Raw genomic sequence first — 24,700 nt, forward strand, 5'->3', positions numbered from 1 at the left:
CATTGTATAGTTCTACCCAGAAATACTGCTCTATGTATAACAAGAGATAAGGCCTTTAAAAACATGATCACAATACTGTTAAAATACTTAAAACGTAAACAGTTTCTTAATATTATGTATCATGTGCGGTTAGAAATCAACATTTCTGTTTACCTCATAAATGCCATTTTATAATTGGTCTGTTCATATCAGGATCCAGACAACCTTCACATAGTGTAATTGGTTGATATTTCTCATTCATTGAAGAATGAGAGTCATTTGTCTGATAGACTTTCCATATCTGAATTTGATTGATTAAATCCTATAATGTCATCGAACTTTTCTTCTATCCCTTGTATTTCTTGGAGGGTAGCGTGTCACCAAAATCAAGTTCAGTTTTGGTAGCAGACTTTTCTGTAAGTGGTGGGGTATATTTCCTTTAACATCTCATCAAAAGGCAGATAATATAGTTTTCTTCATTTCTTGTGCCTGTAGCTCACTGAGTTTGATCTTTGGATATAATTTTAGAAAATTTTAATCATTATTTTTTTTAAGCTTTCTCCCCACTCTCCCTTCTTGGAGGTTCATTTTCACATATTTGGGCCCTTTGATGTTTCATATTAGATAGTGTCTAGGGCTGTGTCTTCAAGTACCCCAATTTTTTTTTTTTTCTATAGTGTCTGAACTGCTGTTAGTCCTGAGTCCTGTCTAGCATGTTTCTCATTTCAGACAATTAAAAAATCTTCATAGGTTTGATTTTGGTCTTTTTCTGTTTTCCATGTCTTTCCTTTGGCTGTTGCTTTTGTCTGCCTTCTTGAATACATGGAATATAGTTATAATAAAATGGCTTTACTGTCTCTGTCTGCTGATTGCATTGTCTCTGTCATTTCTGAGCTGGTTTGAATTGATTTTTTTTCTCCCTCATCATGGGTCACGTTTTCTTGTTTCTTTGCATTCCTGATGCTGGCAATGTGATTTTTACCTCCTATATGGATATTTTGTATTCTTTTATCTATTTTTGAACTTGGCTCCAAGGTACAGTTAAATTACTTGTCTACTGTTTGATATTCTTGAGCTTGTTGGGCCAACAGTAGTCTGTGGGCCTCATCTGGTCATGCCGCTTCATTCCTGTTTGGTTTGTGGTTGGTTTTGTGCTCTGGCAATAGAATAGTAGTGATAGAGAATGGATGGCCATGCTCACAGTATTTGCTGTCTGATTGTTTGTAGTCCTTTGCTTTTGAAGGCGGATCTTTAAGTCTTTTGGAGGATCAGAGCAGCCTTTGGGATATGGCTGATTTCTCCCCACGTCTGGGGCCATACGTGCTGAGCACTGTACCTAATGCTTGTGGATTTAGAGGTTTTTCACTCAGTGCCCTGGGTGATTGTTCACCTGCTCCTTTGCATTGGCCCTTGCCCTCTCAGAGGGGAGTGTTTTCACGCACCTGCTGATCAGTATGCAACGTAGACTTGAGGGGACTCCCATCAGGCCTCAGAGTGCTCTCTCACTGCCCGCGCTCCACCCTCTGTACCCTGTGCATACGTTCAGTGCTCTGTCCTGGGGGTCCAGCCCATGGCCACCATGAATTCTCAGCTCTACCTTGTTAACTGGTCATCTTGCTGCGTCTGGAGCCTTGGTCCTGTGCAGCCAGCTCTCCACAGGCAGGAAGCTGGACACCGTACCACTTGCTCATCTCTTCCCGTCTCTCAGCATTCATTGTTTGGGCTGCCAGTTGTCCAGTATCTTAACACTGTGGTTTCATATGTTTTATCCATCTTTTGAGGGCCAGGATGGTAAATCCTAACTCTGTTGCTCTGTCTTAGCTGGCTGTGGAAGTGTTCAACAACAAACAGTTACTAATGAAGGGTAATAGTAGTGAATTCAGTGTGTCTGTTGTTGAGGAGGGTGCTGGTTCCTTCTGCTTGCATCTCATGTCTCGGGCCCTTTTCCCTACTGACATTCTTACTTTGAATTACTATTAAAGTTGCTTCTAATATCGTGCTCCTTTTTCTTTCCTGTCATAGATACAGCTATCAAAAGAACAGTTTATCATAGAAATAGGAGCATTTAAATTACCAGCATGATAAGCTTATTTCTTGCTGCAGCCATTCAAAATATCTGTCAGTGCCTTGAGTGCTTTGAAGTGAAACTGTGCTTAGGTATAAAAAAGTTTTAAAACCCACTTTGGTTCTATGCTAAGTTCATAGTTTTTGCAGTGTAGTTCAGAGTTTAGTTCAACTGAAATCATATGACTCTTTTCAGACTCTAAGAATCCTTTGATGTGCTTAGATTTAGATATTTCTGACCTTCTTTGAGCCATGATGGCTCAGACAATGAAGAATCTGCCTACAGTGAAGGAGACCCAGGTTCGATCCCTGAGTCGAGAAGATTCCCTGGAAAAGGGAATGGCTACCCACTCCAGTATTCTTGCCTGGAGAATCCCATGGACAGAGGAGCCTGGCAGACCCCAGTTCATGGTGTTGCAAAGAGTCAGACATGACCCAGCAATTAACAGACACACACATGAGCCATGATAATCTTACTTATTTTTCTTTTGTTTTCCTACTCTGATTTCTTAGTTGGTTTTTTAAAAATCAGCAGTTTTAAAAACATACTCTGATTGTCTTCTGTCTTTAATCATCAGGAATAAAAGAAAAAAAAATGATGACTTTGAAATCAAATATAAAGATGACTTGAAAGGGATCAAATAGGATATCTGGTATCATATTTTTTAAGGTCTTTGATTATTGTTTTGCTGTTTTTAATTTTTTTTTTGTTTCTATGGCCAGTTTTTTTTTTTTTTTTTACTTTATTTTTTGTTGAAGGATAATTGCTTTACAGGATTTTGTTGTTTTCTATCAGACCTCAACATGAATCAGCCATAGGTATACATATATCCCCTACTATTTATGAGCCTCTCCCCCCACTCCCTCCCCATCCCACCCCTCTAGATTGATACAGAGGCCCTGTTTGAGTTTCCTGAGCCATGCAACAAATTCCCGTTGGCTGTCTATTTTACATATGGTAATGTGAGTTTCCATGTTACTCTTTCCATGCATCTCACCCTCTCCCCATGTTCATAAGTCTGTTCTCTATGTCTGTTTCTCCATTGTTACCCTGTAAGTAAGTTCTTCAGTACCATTCTTCTAGATTCTGTACATATGTGTTAGAATGTGATGTTTTATCTTTCTCTTTCTGACTCACTTCATTCTGTATAATAGGTTCTAGGTTCATCCACCTCATCAGAACTGACTCAAATGTGCTCCTTTTTAATGGCTGAGTAATATTCCATTGTGTATATGTACCACAACTTCTTTATCCATTCATCTGTCAATGGACATCTAGGATGCTTCCATGTTCTAGCTATTGTAAATAGTGGTGCAATGAACAATGGGATACTTGTGTTTTTTTCAGTTTTGGTTTCCTCAGGGTATATGCCTAGGTGTGGGATTGCTGGGTCATATTGTGATTTTATTCCTAGTTTTTTAAGGAATCTCCTTACCGTCTTGCATAGTGGTTGTGTCAATTTATATTCCCACCAACAGTGCAAGAGCATTCCCTTTTCTCCACACCCTCTCCAGCATTTATTGTTTGTAGACTTTTTGATGATAGCCATTCTGACTGGTATGAGGTGATATCTCATTGTGGTTTTGATTTGCATTTCTCTAATAATGAGTGATGTTGAGCATCTTTTCATGTGTTTGTTAACCATCTGTATGTCTTCTTTGGAGAAATGTCTGTTTAGGTCTGTTTCCCACTTTTTGATTGGGTTGTTTGTTTTTCTGTTGTTTTGAGTTATATGAGCTGCTTGTATATTTTAGAAATTAATCCTTTGTCAGTTGTTTCATTTGCTATTATTTTCTCCCATTCTGAGGGTTGTCTTTACCCCTTGCTTATAGTTTCCTTTGCTGTGCAAAAGCATTTACATTTAATCAGGTCCCACTTGTTTACTTGTGCTTTTATTTCAATTACTCCAAGAGGTGCGTCATAGAGGAACTTGCTTTGATTTGTGTCATCGAGTGTTCTGCCTGTGTTTTCCTCTAAGAATTTCTGGTCTTACATTTAGGTCTTTAATCCATTTTGAGTTTATCTTTGTGTATGGTGTTAGGAAGTGTTCTAATTTCATTCTTCTACATGTAGCTGTCCAGTTTTCCCAGCACCATTTATTGAAGAGGCTGCCTTTGCCCCATTGTGTATTCTTGCCTCCTTTGTCAAAAATAAGGTACCCATAGGTGCATGGGTTTATTTCTGGGCTTTCTGTTTTGTTCCATTGGTCTGTATTACTGTTATTGTGCCAGTACCATACTGTCTTGATGACTGTAGCTTTGTAGTATAATCTGAAGTTAAAAAGATTGATTCCTCCAGCTCCATTCTTTCTCAGGACTGCTTTGGCTATTCGGAGTCTTTTGTGTTTCCATATGAATTGTGAAATTTTTTGTTCTAGTTCTGTGAAAAATGCCATTGGTAGTTTGATAGGGATTGCATTGAATCTGTAGATTGTGTTTGGTAGTATAGTCATTTTGTAATATTAATTCTTCCTACCCAGGAACATGGAATATCTCTACGTCTGTTTATGTCATCTTTGATTTCTTTCATGAGTGTCTTATAATTTTCTGTATACAGTTCTTTTGTCTCTTTAGATAAGTTTATTCCTAGATATTTAATTCCTTTTGTTGCAGTGGTGAATGGGATTGATTCCTTAATTTCTTTTTCTGATTTTTCATTGTTAGTATATAGAAATGCAAGTGATTTCTGTGTATTGATTTTTGTATCCTGCAACTTTGCTAAATTCACTGTAATTTTATACTGTCATTAGGGTTTTCTATGTACAGTATCATGTCATCTGCAAACAGTGAGAGCTTTGCTTCTTCTTTTCCAGTCTGGATTCCTTTTTTCCCTCTTCTCTGATTCCTGTAGCTCGGATTTCCAAAGCTATGTTTAATTGTGGTGAAAGTGGACACCCTTGTCTTGTTCCTGATCTTAGGGGGAATGCTTTCAGTTTTTCACCATTGAGAATAATGTTTGCTGTAGGCTTATCATATATGGCCTTTACTGTGTTGAGGTAGGTTCCCCCGTGTGCATTTTTTGAAGAGTTTTAATCATAAATGGGTGCTGAATTTTGTCAAAGGCTTTTTCTGCATCTATTGACAGGAGCATATGGTTTTTATCTTTCAATTTGTTAATATGGTGTATCACATTGATTGATTTGCATATATTGAAGAATCCTTGCATAGCTGGTATAAACCCAACTTGATCATGGTGTATCAGCTTTTTGATGTGTTGCTGAATTTGGTTTACTAAAGTTTTGTTAAGGATTTTTGCATCTGTGTTCATTGGTGATATTGGCTTAAATGTGGTCTTTCCTGGAGAATGTTCCGTGTGCACTTGAGAAGAAGGTGTATTCTTCTGTATTTGGATGGAATGTCCTGAAAATAACAATGAGATCCATCTCATCTAATGTATCATTTAAGACTTGTGTTTCCTTATTAATTTTCTGTTTTGATGATCTGTCCATTGGTGTGAGTGGGGTGTTAAATTCTCCTACTATTTTTGTGTTACTGTCAGTTTCTCCTTTTATGTCTGTTAGTGTTTGTCTTGTGTATTGAAGTGCTCCTATTTTGGGTGCATAAATCTTTACAATTTTTATGTCTTTCTCTTGGATTGATCCCTTGATCATTATGTAGTGTCCTTCCTTATCTCTTGTAATCATCTTTATACTTCTTCAACTTACTCGCTCAGTCGTGTCCGACTCTTTGCAACCACCAGGCTCCTCCATCCATGGGATTCTCCAGGCAGGAATACTGGAGTGGGTTGCCATTTCCTTCTCCAGGGGATCTTCCCGACCCAGGGATCAAACCCAGGTCTCCCTTATTGCAGGCAGACGCTTTAATCGTCTTTATAGTAACATCTATTTTGTCTGATATGAGAATTGTACTTCAACTTCCTTTTGCTTCCCATTTGCATGGAATATATTTTTTCATCCTCTCACTTTCAGTCTATATATGTCTTTAGGTCTGAAGCGGATTTCTTGTAGATAGCATATCTTGTTGATATGGATCTTGTTTTGTGTCCATTCTGTTGGTCTGTGTCTTCTGGTTGGAGCATTTAATCCATGTACATTTAAAGTAATCATTGATATATATGTTCCTATTGCCATTTTCTTAATTGTTTTGGGTTGATTTTGTAGATCTTTTTTCTCTCTTGTATTTCCTGACTATAGAAGTCCCTTTAACATTTGTTGTAAAGCTGGTTTTGTGGTCCTGAATTCTCTTAACTTTTGCTTGTCTGTAAAGCTTTTTATTTCTCCATCAATTTTGAATGAGATCCTTGCTGGGTACAGTAATCTTGGTTGTAGATTTTTTCATTTCAGTACTTTAAATATATCCTGTCATTCCCTTCTGGCCTGCAGAGTTTCTGCTGAAATATCAGCTGTTAAGCATATGGGGTTTCCCGTGTATGTTACTTGTTGCTTCTTGTTTGATGCCTTTAATGTTCTTTCTTTGAACTATGAACAGAGGTTCATGACATTGTACAGGAGACAATGGATCAAGACCATACCCAAGAAAAAGAAATGCAAAAAAGCAAAATTGCTGTCTGAGAAGGCCTTACAAATAGCTGTGAAAAGAAGAGAAGCCAAAAGCAAAGAAGAAAAGGAAGGATATACCCATTTGAATGCAGAGTTCCACAGAATAGCAAGGAGAGAGGAAAAAAGCCTTCCTCGGTGATCAATGCAAAGAAATAGAGGAAAACAACAGAATGGGAAAGACTAGAGATCTCTTCAAGAAAATTAGAGATACCAAGGGAACATTTCATGCAAAGATGGGCTCAATAAAGGACAAAAATGGTTTGGACCTAACAGAAGCAGAAGATATTAAGAAGAGGTGGCAGGAATACACAGAAGAACGGTACAAAAAAGATCTTCAGGACCAAGTTAATCATGATGGTGTGATCACTTACCTAGAACCAGACATCCTAGCATATGAAGTCAAGTGGGCCTTAGGAAGCATCACTACAAACAAAGCTAGTGGAGGTGATGGAATTCCAGTGGAGCTATTTCAAATCCTAAAAGATGATTCGGTGAAAGTGCTGCACTCAATATGCCAGCAAATTTGGAAAACTCAGCAGTGGCTACAGGACTGGAAAAGATCAGTTTTCATTCCAATCCCAAAGAAAGGCAATGCCAAAGAATGCTCAAACTACCGCACAGTTGCATTCATCTCACACGCTAGTAAAGTACTGCTCAAAATTCTCCAAGCCAGGCTTCAGCAATATATGAACCATGGACTTCCAGATGTTCAAGCTGGTTTTAGAAAAGGCAGAGGAACCAGAGATCAAATTGCCAATGTCCGCTGGATCATGGAAAAAGGAAGAGAGTTCCAGAACAACATAGATTTTTGCTTCATTGACTATGCCAAAGCCTTTGACTGTGTGGATTGCAATAAACTGTGGAAAATTCTGAAAGAGATGGGAATACCAGACCACCTGACCTGCCTCTTGAGAAATATGTATACAGGTCAGGAGGCAACAATTAGAACTGAACATAGAAGAACAGAAGTTCCAAATAGGAGAAGGAGTATGTCAAGGCTGTATATTGTCACCCTGCTTTTTTAACTTATATGCAGAGTACATCATGAGAAATGCTGGGCTGGAAGAAGCACAAGCAAGATTGCCGGGAGAAATATTAATAACCTCATATACACAGATAACACCACCCTTATGGCAGAAAGTGAAGAAGAACTAAAGAGCCGCTTCATGAAAGTGAAAAAGGAGAGCAAAAAAGTTGGCTTAAAGTTCAACATTCAGAAAACAAAGATCATGGCATCCGGTCCCATCACTTCATGGGAAATAGATGGGGAAACAGTGACTGACTTTATTTTTTGGGGCTCCAAAAATCACTGTAGATGGTGATTGCAGCCATGAAATTAAAAGACGCTTACTCCTTGGAAGGAAAGTTACGACCAACCTAGACAGCATGTTAAAAGGCAGAGACATTACTTTGCCAACAAAGGTCCATCTAGTCAAGGCTATGGTTTTTCCAGTAGTCATATATGGATGTGAGAGTTGGACTGTAAAGAAAGCTGAGCGCCGAAGAATTGATGCTTTTGAACTGTGGTGTTGGAGAAGACTATTGAGAGTCCCTTGGACTGCAAGGAGATCCAACCAGTCCATTCTAAAGGAGATCAGTCCTGGGTGTTCATTGGAAGGACCGATGTTGAAGCTGAAACTCCAGTACTTTGGCTACCTGATGCAAAGAGCTGACTCATTGGAAAAGACCCTGATGGTGGGAAAGATTGAGGGCAGGAGGAGAAGGAAATGACAGAGGATGACATGGTTGGATGGCATCACCGACTCAATGGACATGGGTTTGGGTAGGCTCCAGGAGTTGGTGATAGACAGGGAGGCCTGGTGTGTTGTAGTTCATGGGCTCGCAAAGAGTCGAACACGACTGAGCGACTGAACTGAACTGAACTTTGTGTTTAGTCTTTGTTAGTTTGATTTGTATGTGTCTTGGCATATTTGTCCTTGGATTTATCCTGTATGGGACTCTTTGTGCCTCTTAGACTTGATTATTTCCTTTTCCATGTTGGGGAAATTTTCAGCTATAATCTCTTTAAAATTTTCTCATACCCTTTCTTTTTCTCTGCTTTTGGGACCCCTATAATGTGAATGTCTGTGCATTTGATGTTGTCCCAGAGGTTCTTGACACTCTCCTCAATTCTTTTCATTCTTTTTACTTTATTCTGCTCTTCAGAAGTTGTTTCCACCATTTCTTTTCTAGCTCATTGATTTGTTCTTCTGTTTCAGATATTCTGCTATTGATTACTTCTAGAGTATTTTTAATTTCAGTAATTGTGTTGTTTGTCTCTGTATGTTTATTCTTTAATTCTTCTAGGTCTTCGTTAATTGATTCTTGCATTTTCTCCATTTTGTTTTCAAGATTTTTGATCATCTTTACTATCGTTATTCTGAATTCTTTTTCAGGTAGTTTGCCTCTTTCCTGTTCATTTATTTGGACTTCTGTGTTTCTAGTTTGTTCCTTCATTTGTGTGGTATTTCTCTGCCTTTTCATTATTATTATTTTTTTTAACTTACTGTGTTTGAGGTCTCCTTTTCCCAGGTTTCAAGGTTGAATTCTTTTTTCCTTTTGGTTTCTGCCCACCTAAGTTTGATCCAGTGGTTTGTGTAAGCTTTGAATAGGGTGAGGTTTGTGCTGAGTTTTTGTTTGTTTGTTTGTATGTTTTTCCTCTTGATTGGCAAGGCTGAGTGAGGTGGTAATCCTGTCTGCTGATGATTGGGTTTGTATTTTTGTTTTGTGTGTTGTTTAGATGAGGCCTCCTGCACAGGGTGATACTGGTAGTTGGATGATGCCAGGTCTTGTATTCAAGTGGTTTCTTTTGTGTGAGTTCTCACTATTTGATAGTTCTCTGCTGGTCTAGGATCTTGGAGTCAGTGCTCCCACTCCAAAGGCTCAGGGCTTGATCTCATGAAACGGACTGTTGTCCAGCATAAAATGCCTGTGGTACTGCACACAGTTCCTATTCTCCAGGTTCCAGTAACTCATTTTCAGAAGATTGCTGGCACAGCATCAAAACCAAATTGCTCTGCTCAACTTTGAGTGCTTGCGAGATGAAGGATTCCTCTGAGTCCTCCAAAATGCTGGCTTGATGAGTTACTGGTTCCTGTGACTCCAGCTCCAAAACCCTGTGGAGCAGCAGAAAAGCCCCCCAGAAAGGCACTTCTGCACACCATCTGTGGAACCCCAGAGATGAGCAGGACAGAATGTTTTGTTGTTTTGCACGTGAGCTTCTCAGAACTGCCTCCATCAGTACTGCTAAGAATGGAGGAACTTTGTGGGAACATTTTTTCTTTCAAGAGGTAATTTTTCTTGCTAAGTATGCCATAAGAAATTGAAGAATGATCTTAATTTCTCATTTTAAAATGACTGTCTTACTGAGCCAGACTGGTTAACACTTCCAAGTTGGAATACATGGATTTGTCAATAAATTTAAAGGTGATAGTAGTCTCCATTACTACTAAGTTGTTTGAGTAATATATTATATTCACATTTTAAATGAATATTGATCTTCATCCAGTGGCTAAATTGGAGCATCTCAGTTCTTACGAAATCGCTGATCCTTTTCTACTTTTAGGTGTGCAGCCAGACATAAATTCTAGCCGACATTCCACAGAGTTCTTTGTACATTTGCTTCCTCATACAGCACTCTTTGGGCTTCCCAGGTGGCACTAGTGGTTAAAGAACCAATCTGCCAATGCAGGAGACATAAGAGACACAGGTTTGATCCCCGGGTCGGGAAGATACCCTGGAGGAGGGCACGGCAAACCAAGCCAGTATTCTTGCCTGGAGAATCCCATGGACAGAGGAGTCTGGTGGGCTACAGTCCATAGGGCTGCAGAGTTGGACACGACTGAAGTGACTTAGCATGCATGCTTGCACGCACAGCACTCTTTAAGAAGTAATACTTTTTGCATGTTAAAAGTGGCAAAAATCAAATGCCTTTAAGGTAACCAACTTAGACTGTATTGCTTTGTGTTTTGTCGCGTCTTAAAGGTACTTGAAGTTTATCGAGTTGCCCTTGTCTCAGAGAAAGTTTTGTCAGAGCTGTCAGCAGTTGCTGTTGCCGGATGATGAGGAGAAGCATCATGAACATCCAGTAGTGGGTGATGTTTCTATCACCCAGTTAAAAAGGCCCAGTAAACTCCTTTATCCACTGGAAAACAAGAAGACAAATGCCCAGTATTTGTTTGCTGACCGGAGCTGTCTGTTCTTGGTAGACCTGCTCTCAAACCTTGGATTCAGAAGAGTACTGTGTGTTGGGACCCCAAGGTATGTGATAACAGTATTTTAAAGGCTTCTCCCATCACCACTTTCTAAACTGTAAGAAAATATAGTGAGTAGTTTTTTACTGTATAGAGGGTACAACATGCAACCTCAAGTATACAGTGTAGTCCTTCTCTGAAGGAGTTTGTAATTTTTATTCCATTCAAGCGAAGTCTTTACAGATTTCTGATGTATGATAGAAGATTGTGGTTTGAATCTTCAGTTATTTACTATTAATTCTAGAGTTTTCTGTTTTAGATGAGATCCAGCATTTACAAATACTTTGAAATTCAGTGTTTCATTGAAATGTTAGAAATATCAGGAGACCATTGATGGGTTTTTTGTTACATGTGACATTAGTCGTTTCTTACTAAATTTGCTTTCACTGATTGCTTTAGGTTACATGAGCTGATCAGGTTGAAAGAATCAGGCGGCAAGAAGTCTAACATTAGAAGCCTTTTATTGGATATTGATTTTCGGTAGGTTTACAAAGTATAATATTTATTCTCCATTGTGTTCTGTTTCTTTTTAATGTTTTCTTTTCTTTTTTTTTTTTTAATTTTTATTTTACTTTGCAATACTGTATTGGTTTTGCCATACATTGACATGAATCCACCACGGGTGTACATGCGTTCCCAAACATGAACCCCCCTCCCACCTCCCTCCCCATAACATCTCTCTGGGTCATCCCCGTGCACCAGCCCCAAGCATGCTGTATCCTGCATCGGACATAGACTGGCGATTCGTTTCTTACATGATAGTATACATATTTCAATGCCATTCTCCCAGATCATCCCACCCTCTCCCTCTCCCTCTTGAGTCCAAAAGTCCACTCTACACATCTGTGTCTCTTTTGCTGTCTTGCATACAGGGTCGTCATTGCCATCTTTCTAAATTCCATATATATGTGTTAGTATACTGTATTGGTGTTTTTCTTTCTGGCTTACTTCATTCTGTATAATCGGCTCCAGTTTCATCCATCTCATTAGAACTGATTCAAATGTATTCTTTTGAATGGCTGAGTAGTACTCCATTGTGTATATGTACCACAGCTTTCTTATCCATTCATCTGCTGATGGACACCTAGGTTGTTTCCATGGCCTGGCTATTATAAACAGTGCTGCGATGAACATTTTACTAATCCTGTTATAACCCTTTACTTAGTATAGAAGTAGTAATTGTTTATAAGGTATTTCTTCAGTTAGATAGACTCAACATGTAAAAGTGAAAGTTACTGAGTTGTGGCCAACTCTTCGCGACCCCATGGACTATACAGTCTGTGGAATTCTCCAGGCCAGAATACTGGAGTGGGTAGCCTTTCCCTTCCGTAGGGGTTCTTCTCAACCCAGGGATCGACCCCAGTTTCCTGCATTGCAGGCGGATTCTTTACCAGCTGACAGGGAGGCAGTAGGCTTTTTGCTAGTATGCTTCCTAATTTTTTTCTGTGACGGTATCTAGTTGTCTTTGGCTTATAATTTAGACATACATTTCTATTGAGTGAAATTTCTTCTTATATACTTACTTTTCAAGGGTAATTCTGAATTTCCTCTGGGATTTTATTTTATCATAATGTCTTAAATGGGATAAGATGTGTATTTTAATGTTTTTAATGAAGGGTGTGCATACTGTCTTTCACTGGATGAAGCCTGAAGTGAAGGAAGTGCTAACTAGGAAATAGGTCCTGAGGCAGAGGCTAATTAGTAAGCAAATAGATAAGCTTTGTGGGAGAGAATCAGAATTAAACAGCACCTGATATGTTTGAACAAACAAGTGAGACAGTGGACCACGTTTTGAGTCTTCCCTCTGGTTGTAATTGAGAAGATACAAATTTTTTATTTACAGCACAGGATGGCAGATGTGTCCATCCACAGACTCTAATGCTGTAAACTTGAAGTACTCTTCCTATTTTCTGTAATTGTTTGAATTCTAGGAGTTCATTGTAAGTCTATGAGACACCATGTCCTTAGTATATTTTTCTTGTTCTTGAGTGTATTGAAGGAATCAGTCTTTGAGTTATTGTTTTTTTTTAATCTGATAGGACCTATTTAGCCAATATTCCAGTAGTTGTTGTGTTCTCTCCAGTATTACCAGATTCTCTGTGAAATTACATATGCTTTTTCTCCCTAAAAACAAGGCAGACAGAATTTTAAAGTGTAGAAGTCACAATAAAAAGTACAGCTTTCATCATTTATTTTTCTTTAGATTTCCAAGTTAGCTTTGGGTTATCTACTGTAAGCATGTATGTGTCTCGGAAATAACCCACATTTTCTGCAACTCTCATTCCTTATTAACAAGACGAGCACACTCTTTACAAATACCTATTTGGTGTTAGTAATCTTCGGGAAAAAGAAATTCCATGAGTGATAATACAGACGTCTTCTTAAAGATTAACTCAATTTCTTTTTTTAAACTGAGATATAACTCATTTAAAACAGACCATTTTTTAAGTGTGTATTTCAACAGTTTTTGGTATATTCACTGTTTTACGTCTACAATCTATCACCCATAATTCCAGGACATTTTAAATCACACTAGAGAGAGACTCCTTACTTCCCCTGATATGCTCCTTACTCCTCCTGATAAGCGTCAATCTTTCTTTCATCCAGATTTGTCTCTTCAGGATATTTTATATAAATGGAATCATACAATATATGCCCTTTGTGTCTGACCTTCTTCACTTAGCATAATGTTGTCAAGATTCCTCCATGTCATAGCATCTAAGTGTACTTCCTTTTATGACTGTGTACTATTCCATTGAGTGAATATATCAATTTCTTTTTTAACTACCTTGTTTATTTCCTAAAGTGTTATTAAATGATTATAAAGGTATTATTTTAAAGGTAGAAATTTAACTTTTAAGTTCTTATAATAACATGAAATATTAACTATAACTGATATTTAGTAAATGCTTGTCACATGTCAAACCCTATTCTAAATTCTTTGGTCCCCACAATAGCCCTCTAGGACAGATGCCATTAACATTCTCCTTTCCTCAGAATAGAAAACTGAGGTACAAAGAAATTAAATAACTTGACCAAAGTCACAGTCATAATTGTCCTATGGTAATTCTATGTTTAACTTCTTGAAGGACTCCCAAACTGTTTTCTAAGGGGACTGCACAGTTTTTCTTTCCCAACAGCCATATATGAGAGTTCCAATTTCTTTGCATGCTCATGAACACTTATTACTGTCTCTCTTTTTGAAATAGTGTCTCATTGTGGTAATGATGTTGAGCATCTTTTCATGAACTTAGGACCAATTGTTTATCGTTTTGGAGAAATGTCTATTCAGTCATATGCTCAATTTTTAAAATTATTTGTCTTATTGTTGAATTGAAATATTTCTTAATATATTCTGGGTACTAGACTCCTGTCAGATATATAATTCATAAATATTTTCTCTCATTCTGTGAGTTGTCTTTTCACTTTTATGTAGTCAAAAGTTATTCTCTTTTCTTTGGTTGCTTATGTTTTAGGTGTCATACCAAGAAACTATTACCTAGTCTAAAAGCATGAATATTTACATTTGTTTTCTTCTAAGAGTTTTTAATTTTTAGTTCTTACATTTAGTTAATTTTGAGTTAATTTTTTAGTATGATGTGAGGTAGGGGTCCAGTTTCATTCTTTACATGTGGATATCCAGTTGCCTTGGCACCATTGTTTAAATGATTATTCTTTTCCCATGGAATGCTCTTGGAACCTTATTGAAAACCACGTGACGATATATCTGTGGATTTATCTGTAGACCTTAAATTCTGTTCCATTTATTTGTGTCTGTCCTATGCCAAGCCCATGCAATCTCAATTGTTGTTTTGTAGTGACTTTTGGAATTGGAAAGTGTATATCTTTCAACTTAATTCTTTTTTGAAATTATTTTGGCTTTTGTGGGTTTATTGCATTTCTGTATGAATTTTAGAATTACCTAGTCAGTTTTCGTAAAAAGCTAGCTGAGCTTTTTGTAGGAGTCACATTGAATTTGTAGATCAATTTGAGGGGTTGTTGTTTAGTTACTAAGTCGTATCTAACTCTTTTGTGACCCCATGCACTATAGTCCACTGGGCTTCTCTGTCCATGGGATTTCCCAGGCAAAAACACTGGAGTGGGTTGCTGTGTCTTTCCCCAGGGGATCTTCCTGACCCAAAGGTCAAACCCACATCTTTGCATCTTAAGTGTTCTGTTTCATGAATATGGGCTATCTTTTCATTTATTTAGCTCTTCTTTAATTTCTTTAAGCAATATTTTATAGTTTTCAATGTGCAGGACTTGCACTTCTTCTGTTGAAGTTTTTCCTAAACACTTCATTCTTTCTTTTTTTTTTAATTAAATTTTTTAAAAATTTTATTTTGTGTTGTTCATTGCTCATGCCCTGATTTACTTGCTTTTTTTTTTAAAGTTGCAATAAAATATACATAGTATAACATTTACCATGTTAGCCAGTTTTTTAAGTATACCATTCAGTAGTGTGAAATAAGTGAAGTATATTCACATCAGTGTGCACTGTTCTCCAGAACTCTTTTTTGCATCTTATCTGATTTACTAGTAGTATTTTTTTTAAGTTAATCATTGTCACATTAATTTTTAAAAATTGCTTCAAAAGAAATTCTAAGTCTTATTACTGGTTTACTTTTAACTTGAAAGATTGATATTGTGCTTTGACTCTTTTGCCTTAAATGCCATACCTTGCAGTTTCACCTTTCTTGAGCCTATAGTTAAATCCCCTGGTCTAAGTAGGGAGTAGGTGATGTAGATAAAGGTTGTTTTATAACCTATGGAACACACAGATGCTTTTTTCTTTCTGTGTCGGCAAACCTCTGTGTGTGTTGCAAACAAAAGCTGAAGGTAGTGAACTATGGTCTCCTGGCTTAGCTTCTCTGATAGCTACTCTTATTTTTGAGTCAGTTCTGTAAAAGGTCAACACTGAGTGCTAAGAGAGAGCTGGTTTAATTGAAATATGTTGCTAGTCAGAATGAACTCTGCCTGTTGCCTGTATTTACATTATGATGGAGTGTGGGGTTGGTTCACATTTTTCACAGAGACCACAATTAAATCAGGGAAACCTTCCTGTGTAGTATAGTGTGGCAGTAGATAGTTCCTTTGGCACTTTGAATTTGGCTTGTTGTTGCCCTGCAGAAGGTCTTTGCAGAGCTGCAGATCCCTCAACTCTAGGGATCTGTGTATAGTGCTGTAAATGTTCTTTCCTTTCCGCCCCGCCCTCCTTCCATTTATTTTTGCCTGCACTGAGTCTCTGGGTTGGGCTTTCTCTAGTTGCAGCAAATGGGCATCTTATTGCAGTGGCTTTTCTTGTTGCAGAGCACAGGTTCTAGAGTGCAGGCTGAGATGTTGTGGCTCGCAGTCTTAGTTGCCTTGTAGCGTGGCAGATCTTCCTGGACCATGGATAGAATCCACGTCCCCTGCATTGGCAGGTGAATTCTTAACCACTGGACCACCAAGGAAGTCCTAAATGCCCTTTTCTGAACATCTAAGATACGAACTTCATAAAGAGATGGAAATACCAGATCACCTTCCGTGTCTCTTGAGAAATTTCTGTGCAAGTCAAGGAGCAACCGTTAGAACCGGACATAGAACAATGGACTGGTTCAAAATTGGGAAAGATGTATGTCAAGGCTGCATACTGTCACCTGGGTTATGTAACTTATATGCAGAATACATCATGTGAAATGCCAGACTGGGTGAATCACAAGCTAGAATCAAGATTGCCAGGAGAAATACCAACAACCTTAGATGTGCAGTTGATACCACTCTGTAACGGCAGAAAGCAAAGAGGAACTAAAGAGCCCCTTGATGAAGGTGAAAGTGGAGAATGAAAAAGCTGGCTTACAATTCAGCATTCAAAAAAAGAAGATCATGACATATAGTCCCATCACTTCACAGCAAATAGATGGCGGTGGGGGGGTGAAAACAGTGACAGATTTTATTTTCTTGGCCTCCAAAATCACTACAAACAGTGACTACATGAAATTAAAGATACTTTCTCCTTAGAAGAAAAGCTATGACAAATCTGGACAGTGTTTTAAAAAGCAGAGACATCAGTTTGCTGACAAAGGTACATATAATCAAAGCTATGGTTTTTCGAGTAGTCATGTATGTATGAAAGTTGGACCATAAAAAAGGCCGAGTGCCACAGGACTGATTCTTTTGAATTGTGGTGCTGGAGAAGACTCTTGAGAGTCCCTTGGACAGCAAGGAGATCAAACCAGTCAATCCTGAATATTCATTGGAAGGACTGATGCTGAAGCTGAAGTTTCAGTACTTTGGCCACCAGATGCAAAGAGCTGTCTCACTGGAAAAGACTATGATGCTGGGAAAGATTGAAGGCAGGAGACGAAAGGGGTGACAGTGGATGAAATGGTTGGATTGCATCACTGACTTGATGGCCATGAGTTTGAGCAAAGTCCAGGAGATAGTGAAGGACAGTGAAGCCTAGCATGCTGCAGTCCATGGAGTTGCAAAGAATCAGATGTGACTTAGCAAGTGAGCAACAAGAAAAAGAAGATTTGAAGTTAACATTTGCTAAGATGGATTTCTGTATGCTCCAATTTTAGCATGAAAGATGTGAAATTCTGTTTGGCAAACTACATCCAAATAAAGTTATATCAAAAAGCTGAATTTCTTAGGTTCATTTCGTGAACTAATTTTATTCAGCTCTTGATTACATTTCCTGTGTGTAGAACATGTTTCATACTTGGTAACTGGCTCTCATTTAAAGAGAATGAATGGCCAAATTAAATGGATGTCCTTTTGAGCAGTTTTCCAGTGTATGCATTTCTGATTGGTTTTGTTTGCGTTATTCAATGGAGAGAATAATTCTTTGTGGCCAATTTCATTTTAAGAGGGTAATGTTGAGTGAATTTTTGTAATTTAAAATATGAATAATTATGCTCCCTTATTTGTGTTTGATGGAAGCTTAGAGCTGAAACCTTGGCTTTTTTCTCTCTCTGGCTCTGCCCACTGCTACTGAGAACATTTTAGACAAGTATGCTGTGCTGAATTTTATGTAAATAACATTTTCTTTTTTAATTAAAAAAAAATACCTATTGCATTGTGAAGCAGTGAAAAAAGTAGAGGGCGGTAGAAATAAATACATTTAAAAAGGGATTGTATTTTTCACTTGCTCACACGAAGCAGTGCAAGGGAGAACACCTCAATGATGGTTGATCTAAAGCTGTACTAGTCTTAATATATATGTAAATTAAATAATTGATATGGATATATTATCAGCTATTTGGGATTTGGTTAAAGAGGAAGACATTTGTTAAATAATGATAATTGACATTGTCACACAGTTTTTGGAGTATTCCTTAGGTTACAGTGTATAGTTTAAATATTTTCTGTTATTTAAGCCTTCTGTTTATTTCTTCAGTTTAAATTTATGTCAGCAGATGTACTAACAGTATCTTAAATGATATTAAGGGATATTGTATTGAGAATGGTGAACAGATGTTCTTTTGTCTCCACAGAATAAGAGGAAATGGGTTTAGATTACAGGAGGAGAAATTTTGGTTGGACATAAACCTAATTCCTTAATATTAGAGACATTGAGACATAAATCTTTATAGCTGGTATTTATTAAAATAATGATACCTGAAATCTCAGTATATGCTTTATAGTTGGCATTGTATTAAGCACTTTACATAATTATCTTATGTATTCTTACCTAGTCCTATGGGGTAGAAATCATTTTCCCATTTTGCAGATGAAGAAACTGGGGCTTAGATAGGTAAAATAACTTACTAAAGTTATACAGCTAGTAACTGAGAGACTTAAGAGTTTGAAACCATGCCCCCTGACTCTCGAGCTGTACTCTTAGTCACAGTGTAATAGAAAGAGGATAAACTAGGCTTGTCCGTTGTATTAAAGACTCAACATGGTTGGTGATCATGCAGATGGTATTAAATAACTGTGAGTAGACGTAGAAGCAAAGAAGTGCCTCTATCATGATTTGGTTAAAGAAGTTGTAGAAGTAAGTATGTGTCCATGATTTTTTTCAGTCTTTCCCCTAACTTATGTGTTCTGTAGAAGGATGGTGTGGTCCTGTGTGAACTGTTTTTGACAAAACTATGGAAGTTCAGAATCCTATTGAAAGAGGTTTCTATATTACACAAAGAAAACCCTCAGAAGTCAGCAAGAAAGACATTAAGACCCATAGACATACATGGGGAAAATAGAGATAGGCAGTACAAATAAAATTAAGGAAGAAAGAAATTTCAGTTTTATAAGAAATCAAGTAAATGCAAGTTTAAGCCATAAATGTGGTATGAATCAAAATTTGCCTAGTAAATTAGTAGAAATTATAATGTGTTAATACCCAAAGCTGGTGTTCCCATTCATTAGTGATTGCATTTTAAAGTACTATGTTGGAAGAATAAAATGATTCAATCAGTAAATAAATATCCTCTTTCCTGGCACTAATTCAGTAAATATGAAATGCACATAAATTCTTTTTCTTATGTATTAAGAAGCATATTTTATTAAGCTAATTTGCAATAGACAAAAAAAACTCTGTATTAAATACCTTTTTTATTAGCCACAGAAGAAAATAACAGCTATTGAGCAGAAATGTGGATTCAGTATTTTCCTTAACGTTATTAGGTATGAGAGACATTTAAACTGCCAAACCGACTCAAGCTTAAAATGCATAATAATCTATCAGGAACATAATTATTTATTTATAATCTTCTGGTCCATAGGAATATGTGTGTTTTTTGTATATGAGTTTTCTCACTGACTTATTAAAACTTGGGGCCATAATCTAAGTTTGTTATTCACCCACTATTGTTAGCTTCTTGAGGTTTGGGGAAAGTATTCTTTATTTCAGAAACCTGAAGGATGATGAAATTGATTTTATTTAAGGTGTGATTTCATAATTTTAAAATTTAGTTTACGTTTATTTACTATATAGCTGTGACCAGACAAGTAACTACAGTAATAAATTATTTTACAGGTATTCACAGTTTTATATGGAAGATAGTTTTTGCCATTATAATATGTTTAACCATCACTTCTTTGATGGAAAGGTAAGAGTTATGACCATTATCTCTTTCTTCTTTCTTGTATTTCCTTCATTATTTTTCTACAGTCCCTCAAGAGCAAATGGTGGCTGTTCTTCCATTTATTGATATTTACTTTTGTTTGTTCACTGAGTGTTATCAAGCATCTAGGGGTGATCATGTTATTCACCTTTCATGCTTTTCACTGCTTCTTGGGTAAAGACCTACTTTCTCAGCAAGACCCATGTAGCCTTGTGAGATTTGACCCTGCCGCCCTCCAGCCTGTCTTCTTTCCGTTCCTGCTTTGCTGTTTGTATTCAGGGCATGTGACATTCATCTCAGGCTGGCCTTTCCATCACAGGGGCTTTTGCCATGCTGTTCCCTCCTTCTTCCACTCCCTCTTTGCCCTGTTAATTTCACCTCATCCTTCAGAACCCTGTTCCAAGTTCCTTTCTCCAGCTTTCCCTACCCTCAGACAAGGTCAGGTTCTCCTTTGTAGATTTACAATACTGTAATTAAATAATTCTGTGGTTAGTTGTTTGATGTCTTCCTCTCTGGTAAATTTCATGTCCTAGTTAAGGGGATTTATGGTTTTATTAAGCTAATCCTTAAAAAATAGACAGTGTCAGGAGTTAACCCCAGTCTGTGAACTCTAGGTGATAATGATGTGGCAGTTTAGGTTCATCTCTTTTAACAGATGTCCCACTCCGGTGGGGGATATTGGTAACGGGGGAGGGGTAGGAGCAGAGGGTATGTAGGATATCTTTGAACCTTCCTCTCAGTTTCACTGTAAACTTAAAACTGCTCTTAAAAATTAGCCTTAAAAAAAGGAGAGTGGCTTAAAAAAAAATACCTTCTTTCAGTATGATATTAATAATGTCCTTGTGAATAAACAACATAGCAAGAACTGATATTTCTACTCTTGTTTTGAACTCTTTGTTAGTCCCATTACAAAATAAAATCTGTAACCAACCAAGTAATCATACCTGACAGAAGGCTGGCCTAAAATATTTGAAATTATCAAGACTACCTGAAGCATATCTGCACATGTGCTGGGCTGTGCTGTGCTTAGTTGCTCAGTCACGCCCAACTCTTTGTGACCCCATGGATCGTAGCCCTCCTCAGCTACATGTAGGCTCCTCAGTTCATGGGGATTCTCCAGGCAAGAATACTGGAATGGGTGTCATGCCTTTCTGCAGAGGATCTTCCCAATCCAGGGATCAAACCCAGGTCTCCCACATTGTAGGTGGATTCTTTACTGTTTGAGCCACCAGGGAAGTCCAAGAATACTGGCTGAAGTGGGTATCTTATCCCTTCTCTAGGGGATCTTCCCAACCCAGGATTGAACCGGATGTCTCCTGCATTGCAGGTGTATTCTGTACCAGCTGAGCTATAAGAGAAGCCCATGTCCATACATATATGCATATATATATATATATATATATATATATATATTTTAAATGGTGAACTATCCTTAAGTATATACTTATATTTATCTTAAGTATACTTATAGTATATCTTAAGTAATATAAGATATTTACTGACAGACTGAAAATCAAGAAGACCAAAAGACCTGTGCATTTAGGAAATGAAAGTAGATTCTAAATTGTTGATTGGGATTGAAAAGTGAGTCTCCTGATTTACTAGGTATAGCCAATGAAGTACTCCTTCCATCAGAATCAATTTAGCATTGGGATACACATTCTTCAGCAGTGAAAGCTAGGAAAACCAAGTATTGAAGTAAATAGCAGTTACAATTAGATGTATTTCACTGTTTCCTGAAGGGCTTATGTGGTTGATAATCACCAGAATTTGAGGACTGATTAGATGAGCTTTAAGGAAAACAAGAAATTGAAAAATCACTTGACAGTAGATGAAGAGGGGCTTTTCACCTTAGACAGTGACAGTAGGAAAAGGAGAGGAAAGAAGTGGATTCTGAAGACATTTTACTGATGGAAACCAGCAGACTTGATGTAATTACTATGTGTACACATGTCAATTATACCTCATTAAAAAAAAAAAAAAAAAGATGACTTGGTGATACCTGTGCTAGGGAAGAGATCAAAGATACCATGGGGCCATGACCTGGGTTCATCTTTCATTCTTCAAAACACAGAGTGGGGAAGTTTGTAAGTGACATTTGGAAATGTTGAGTTTGTGGGGCTGGCAGAACACTGCCATGCAGGTGTCCAGTGTGGCGTCTTGGAATTGTGGGGCCTTGAGCTCAGGGATGCTGTCCGTGCTAGTGACACAGATGAGGGAGTAACTGAGCTTCTGTTACTGCTTGATGCTTCAGTAGTGGGTCAGGTATTCATTTATTTGTTCTTAATACTAGACCATGACTTTGCTTTTTATTCTGAACCATAAAGACGAGTAAAATTACATTTAAATACCTAACAGTTGGCCAGCAATTTTGTATATTTCAAGAAAATAACAAATAATTAGCATTTCTCTAGGAAATTCTATGTAAGTTTTATTGAGAGTTTATAGAATTAGCTTGCAAGTTTCTAGAATAACCGTTGGAATAAGCTGTAAAGACTGAGCTCCATGTTTTCTTTCCTAGAAGAAAACAGTCATCCAACTCAGGCTCTCCTTTCTCTGTTTTAGGAGCAGCCTCTAAATAGCACTGCAGCTGTAGAGAATGATCTGTAGAAAACTACTGTTTAATTATTTTATTGTCTGCCCCTTTTCTACCTACTTGGAGTCAAGGCTTTCAGTAGAGATTACCATCTAATAATCGATCACTAAAGTATTTTAGTGTCTGCAAGGTGCCTGTCTGTGAAGGCATATAAGCCTTTGAGGCACCAAATGCCTTTGAGGATCTAAGCCTCTGCCACTGCACAGAAGCTCTCCACAGTTGACTGGATTAAAAAGCAGAAGTTTCCTGTACAAGATTTTTTTCATAACAAATAATATAGTCTCTTGAAAAATAAAAAATGTCATACACTTTAATGGTTAAGGTGGTTAAAGTGTGTATAGAGGGTGCCTATTTAAAATGCCAGCTACTGAGATAAAAGAGTTAAGTTATTGTCAGCTTTGGTGGCATACGCGAGTGTCTTATTTCCGCCTTGTTTCCTAAGGTGATCAACCTTAGGACCCTCAGCCCCTCAGAAGAGTACACCCCACCGTTGATTCTTACCTGGAAAGATACTCTTTAATGTTTTTTAAAAATTTGGTTAAATGTTCAGGCTTTGTTAACATTTTTTTTTTTTCCTACTTATAACTCTTAGGGATTTGAAGGTTTTTCAGTAACATCATCTGCAATTTTAGTCCTTGATTGTGTAGGCAGGTTAAGGAAGTGCCAGGCAGCACCTGAAAAATGATTAACCTTCTTGACACCATCCTTTGCTGTAGTACTTCCAGGAGGAAGTTAATACTTTCTTAGAGAAAAGGGATTGGGGTATTGTGATTTTTCCTTTCTTCAATTGGGTCTTCTAAGTTGATTTAATAGTAGAACAATATATATTTTATTATAACGTACATATAGGTTTATTAAAGTTCAAATGCCATTAGACTTTAAAATCTTCTACTGTTTTGTATACTAAAAGTGTTGATTTGCTTTTATAGATGAATACTTGAAAGCTACTACAAAGTCAGTAGACTGGAGCTAGTATTATAGGTCTGTCTCTTGTTGATCTTTCCAAAAGCAAAAAAGGGATAAATATACTGGACAGTTTTTAATGTTAACTTTGCAGTCACTAGTTCAGTTCAGTTCAGTCGCTCAGTTGTGTCCAACTCTTTGCAACTCCATGGACTGCAGCACGCCAGGCCTCCCTGTCCATCACTGGAGTCTACTCAAATTCATGTCCATTGAGTCAGTGATGCCATCCAATCATCTCATCTTCTATCATCCCCTTCTCCTCCTGCCTTCAGTCTTTCCCAGCATCAGGGTCCCTTCAAATGAGTCAGTTGTTCGCATCAGGTGGCCAAAGTATTGGAGCTGCAGCTTCAGTATCAGTCCTTCCAATGAATTCCTTTGCAGTGGACTGGCTTGATCTCGTTGTTGTCCAAGGAACTCTCAAGAGTCTTCTCCAACACCACAGTTCAAAATCATCAGTTCTTCGGTGCTCAGCTTTTCTTTATAGTCCAACTCTTATATCCATACATGACTACTGGAAAAACCATAGCCTTGACTACATGGACCTTTGTTGGCAAAGTAATGTCTCTGCTTGTTAAAATGCTGTCTAGGTTGGTCATAACATTTCTTCCAAGGAGCAAGCGGCTTTTAATTTCATGGCTGCAGTCACCATCTGCAGTGATTTTGGAGCCCCCCCAAAATAAAGTCTGTCGCTGTTTCCATTGTTTGCCCATCTGTTTGCCATGAAGTGATGGGACTAGATGCTATGATCTTAGTTTTCTGAATGTTGAGCTTTAAGTCAACTTTTTCACTCTTCTCTTTCACTTTTATCAAGAGGCTCTTTAGTTCCCCTTCATTTTCTACCATAAGGGTGGTGTCATATGCATATCTGAGGTTATTGATATTTCTCCCGGCAATCTTGATTCCAGCTTGTGCTTCATCCAGCCCAGCATTTCTCATGATATACTCTGCATCTAAGTTAAATAAGCAGGGCGACAATATACAGCCTTGATGTACTCCTTTCCTCATTTGGAACCAGTCTGTTGTTCCATGTCCAGTTCTAACTGTTGCTTCCTGACCTGCATACAGATTTCTCAAGAGGCAGGTCAGGTGGTCCGGTATTCCCATCTCGTAAAGAATTTTCCACAGTTTGTTGTGATCCACACAGTCAGAGGCTTTGGCGTAGTCAATAAAGCAGAAGTAGATGTTTTTGTGGAACTCTCTTGCTTTTTTGATGATCCAATGGATGTTGACAATTACTAAAAACACTTTAGTTAGTTTGTTGGGAAAATATGTTAG

At 37.7% G+C, this 24,700-nt stretch overlaps 1 protein-coding gene across 1 annotated transcript in view; it reads left to right on the top strand.

Annotated features, from left to right (window-relative positions):
• The window catches only part of ZCCHC4 (zinc finger CCHC-type containing 4), a 58,547-nt gene that overhangs the window by 13,380 nt on the left and 20,467 nt on the right, over positions 1-24,700 (top strand). Inside the window, exons 4-6 of the mRNA XM_052642150.1 lie at positions 10,548-10,823; positions 11,216-11,296; positions 19,779-19,851. Of these exons, the coding sequence (XP_052498110.1) occupies positions 10,548-10,823; positions 11,216-11,296; positions 19,779-19,851 (430 nt within the window). The remainder of the gene's footprint in view (positions 1-10,547; positions 10,824-11,215; positions 11,297-19,778; positions 19,852-24,700) is intronic.

Source organism: Budorcas taxicolor, chromosome 6 (genome assembly GCF_023091745.1).
Source record: "Budorcas taxicolor isolate Tak-1 chromosome 6, Takin1.1, whole genome shotgun sequence".
In the NCBI taxonomy this organism is placed as follows: Eukaryota; Metazoa; Chordata; class Mammalia; order Artiodactyla; family Bovidae; genus Budorcas; species Budorcas taxicolor.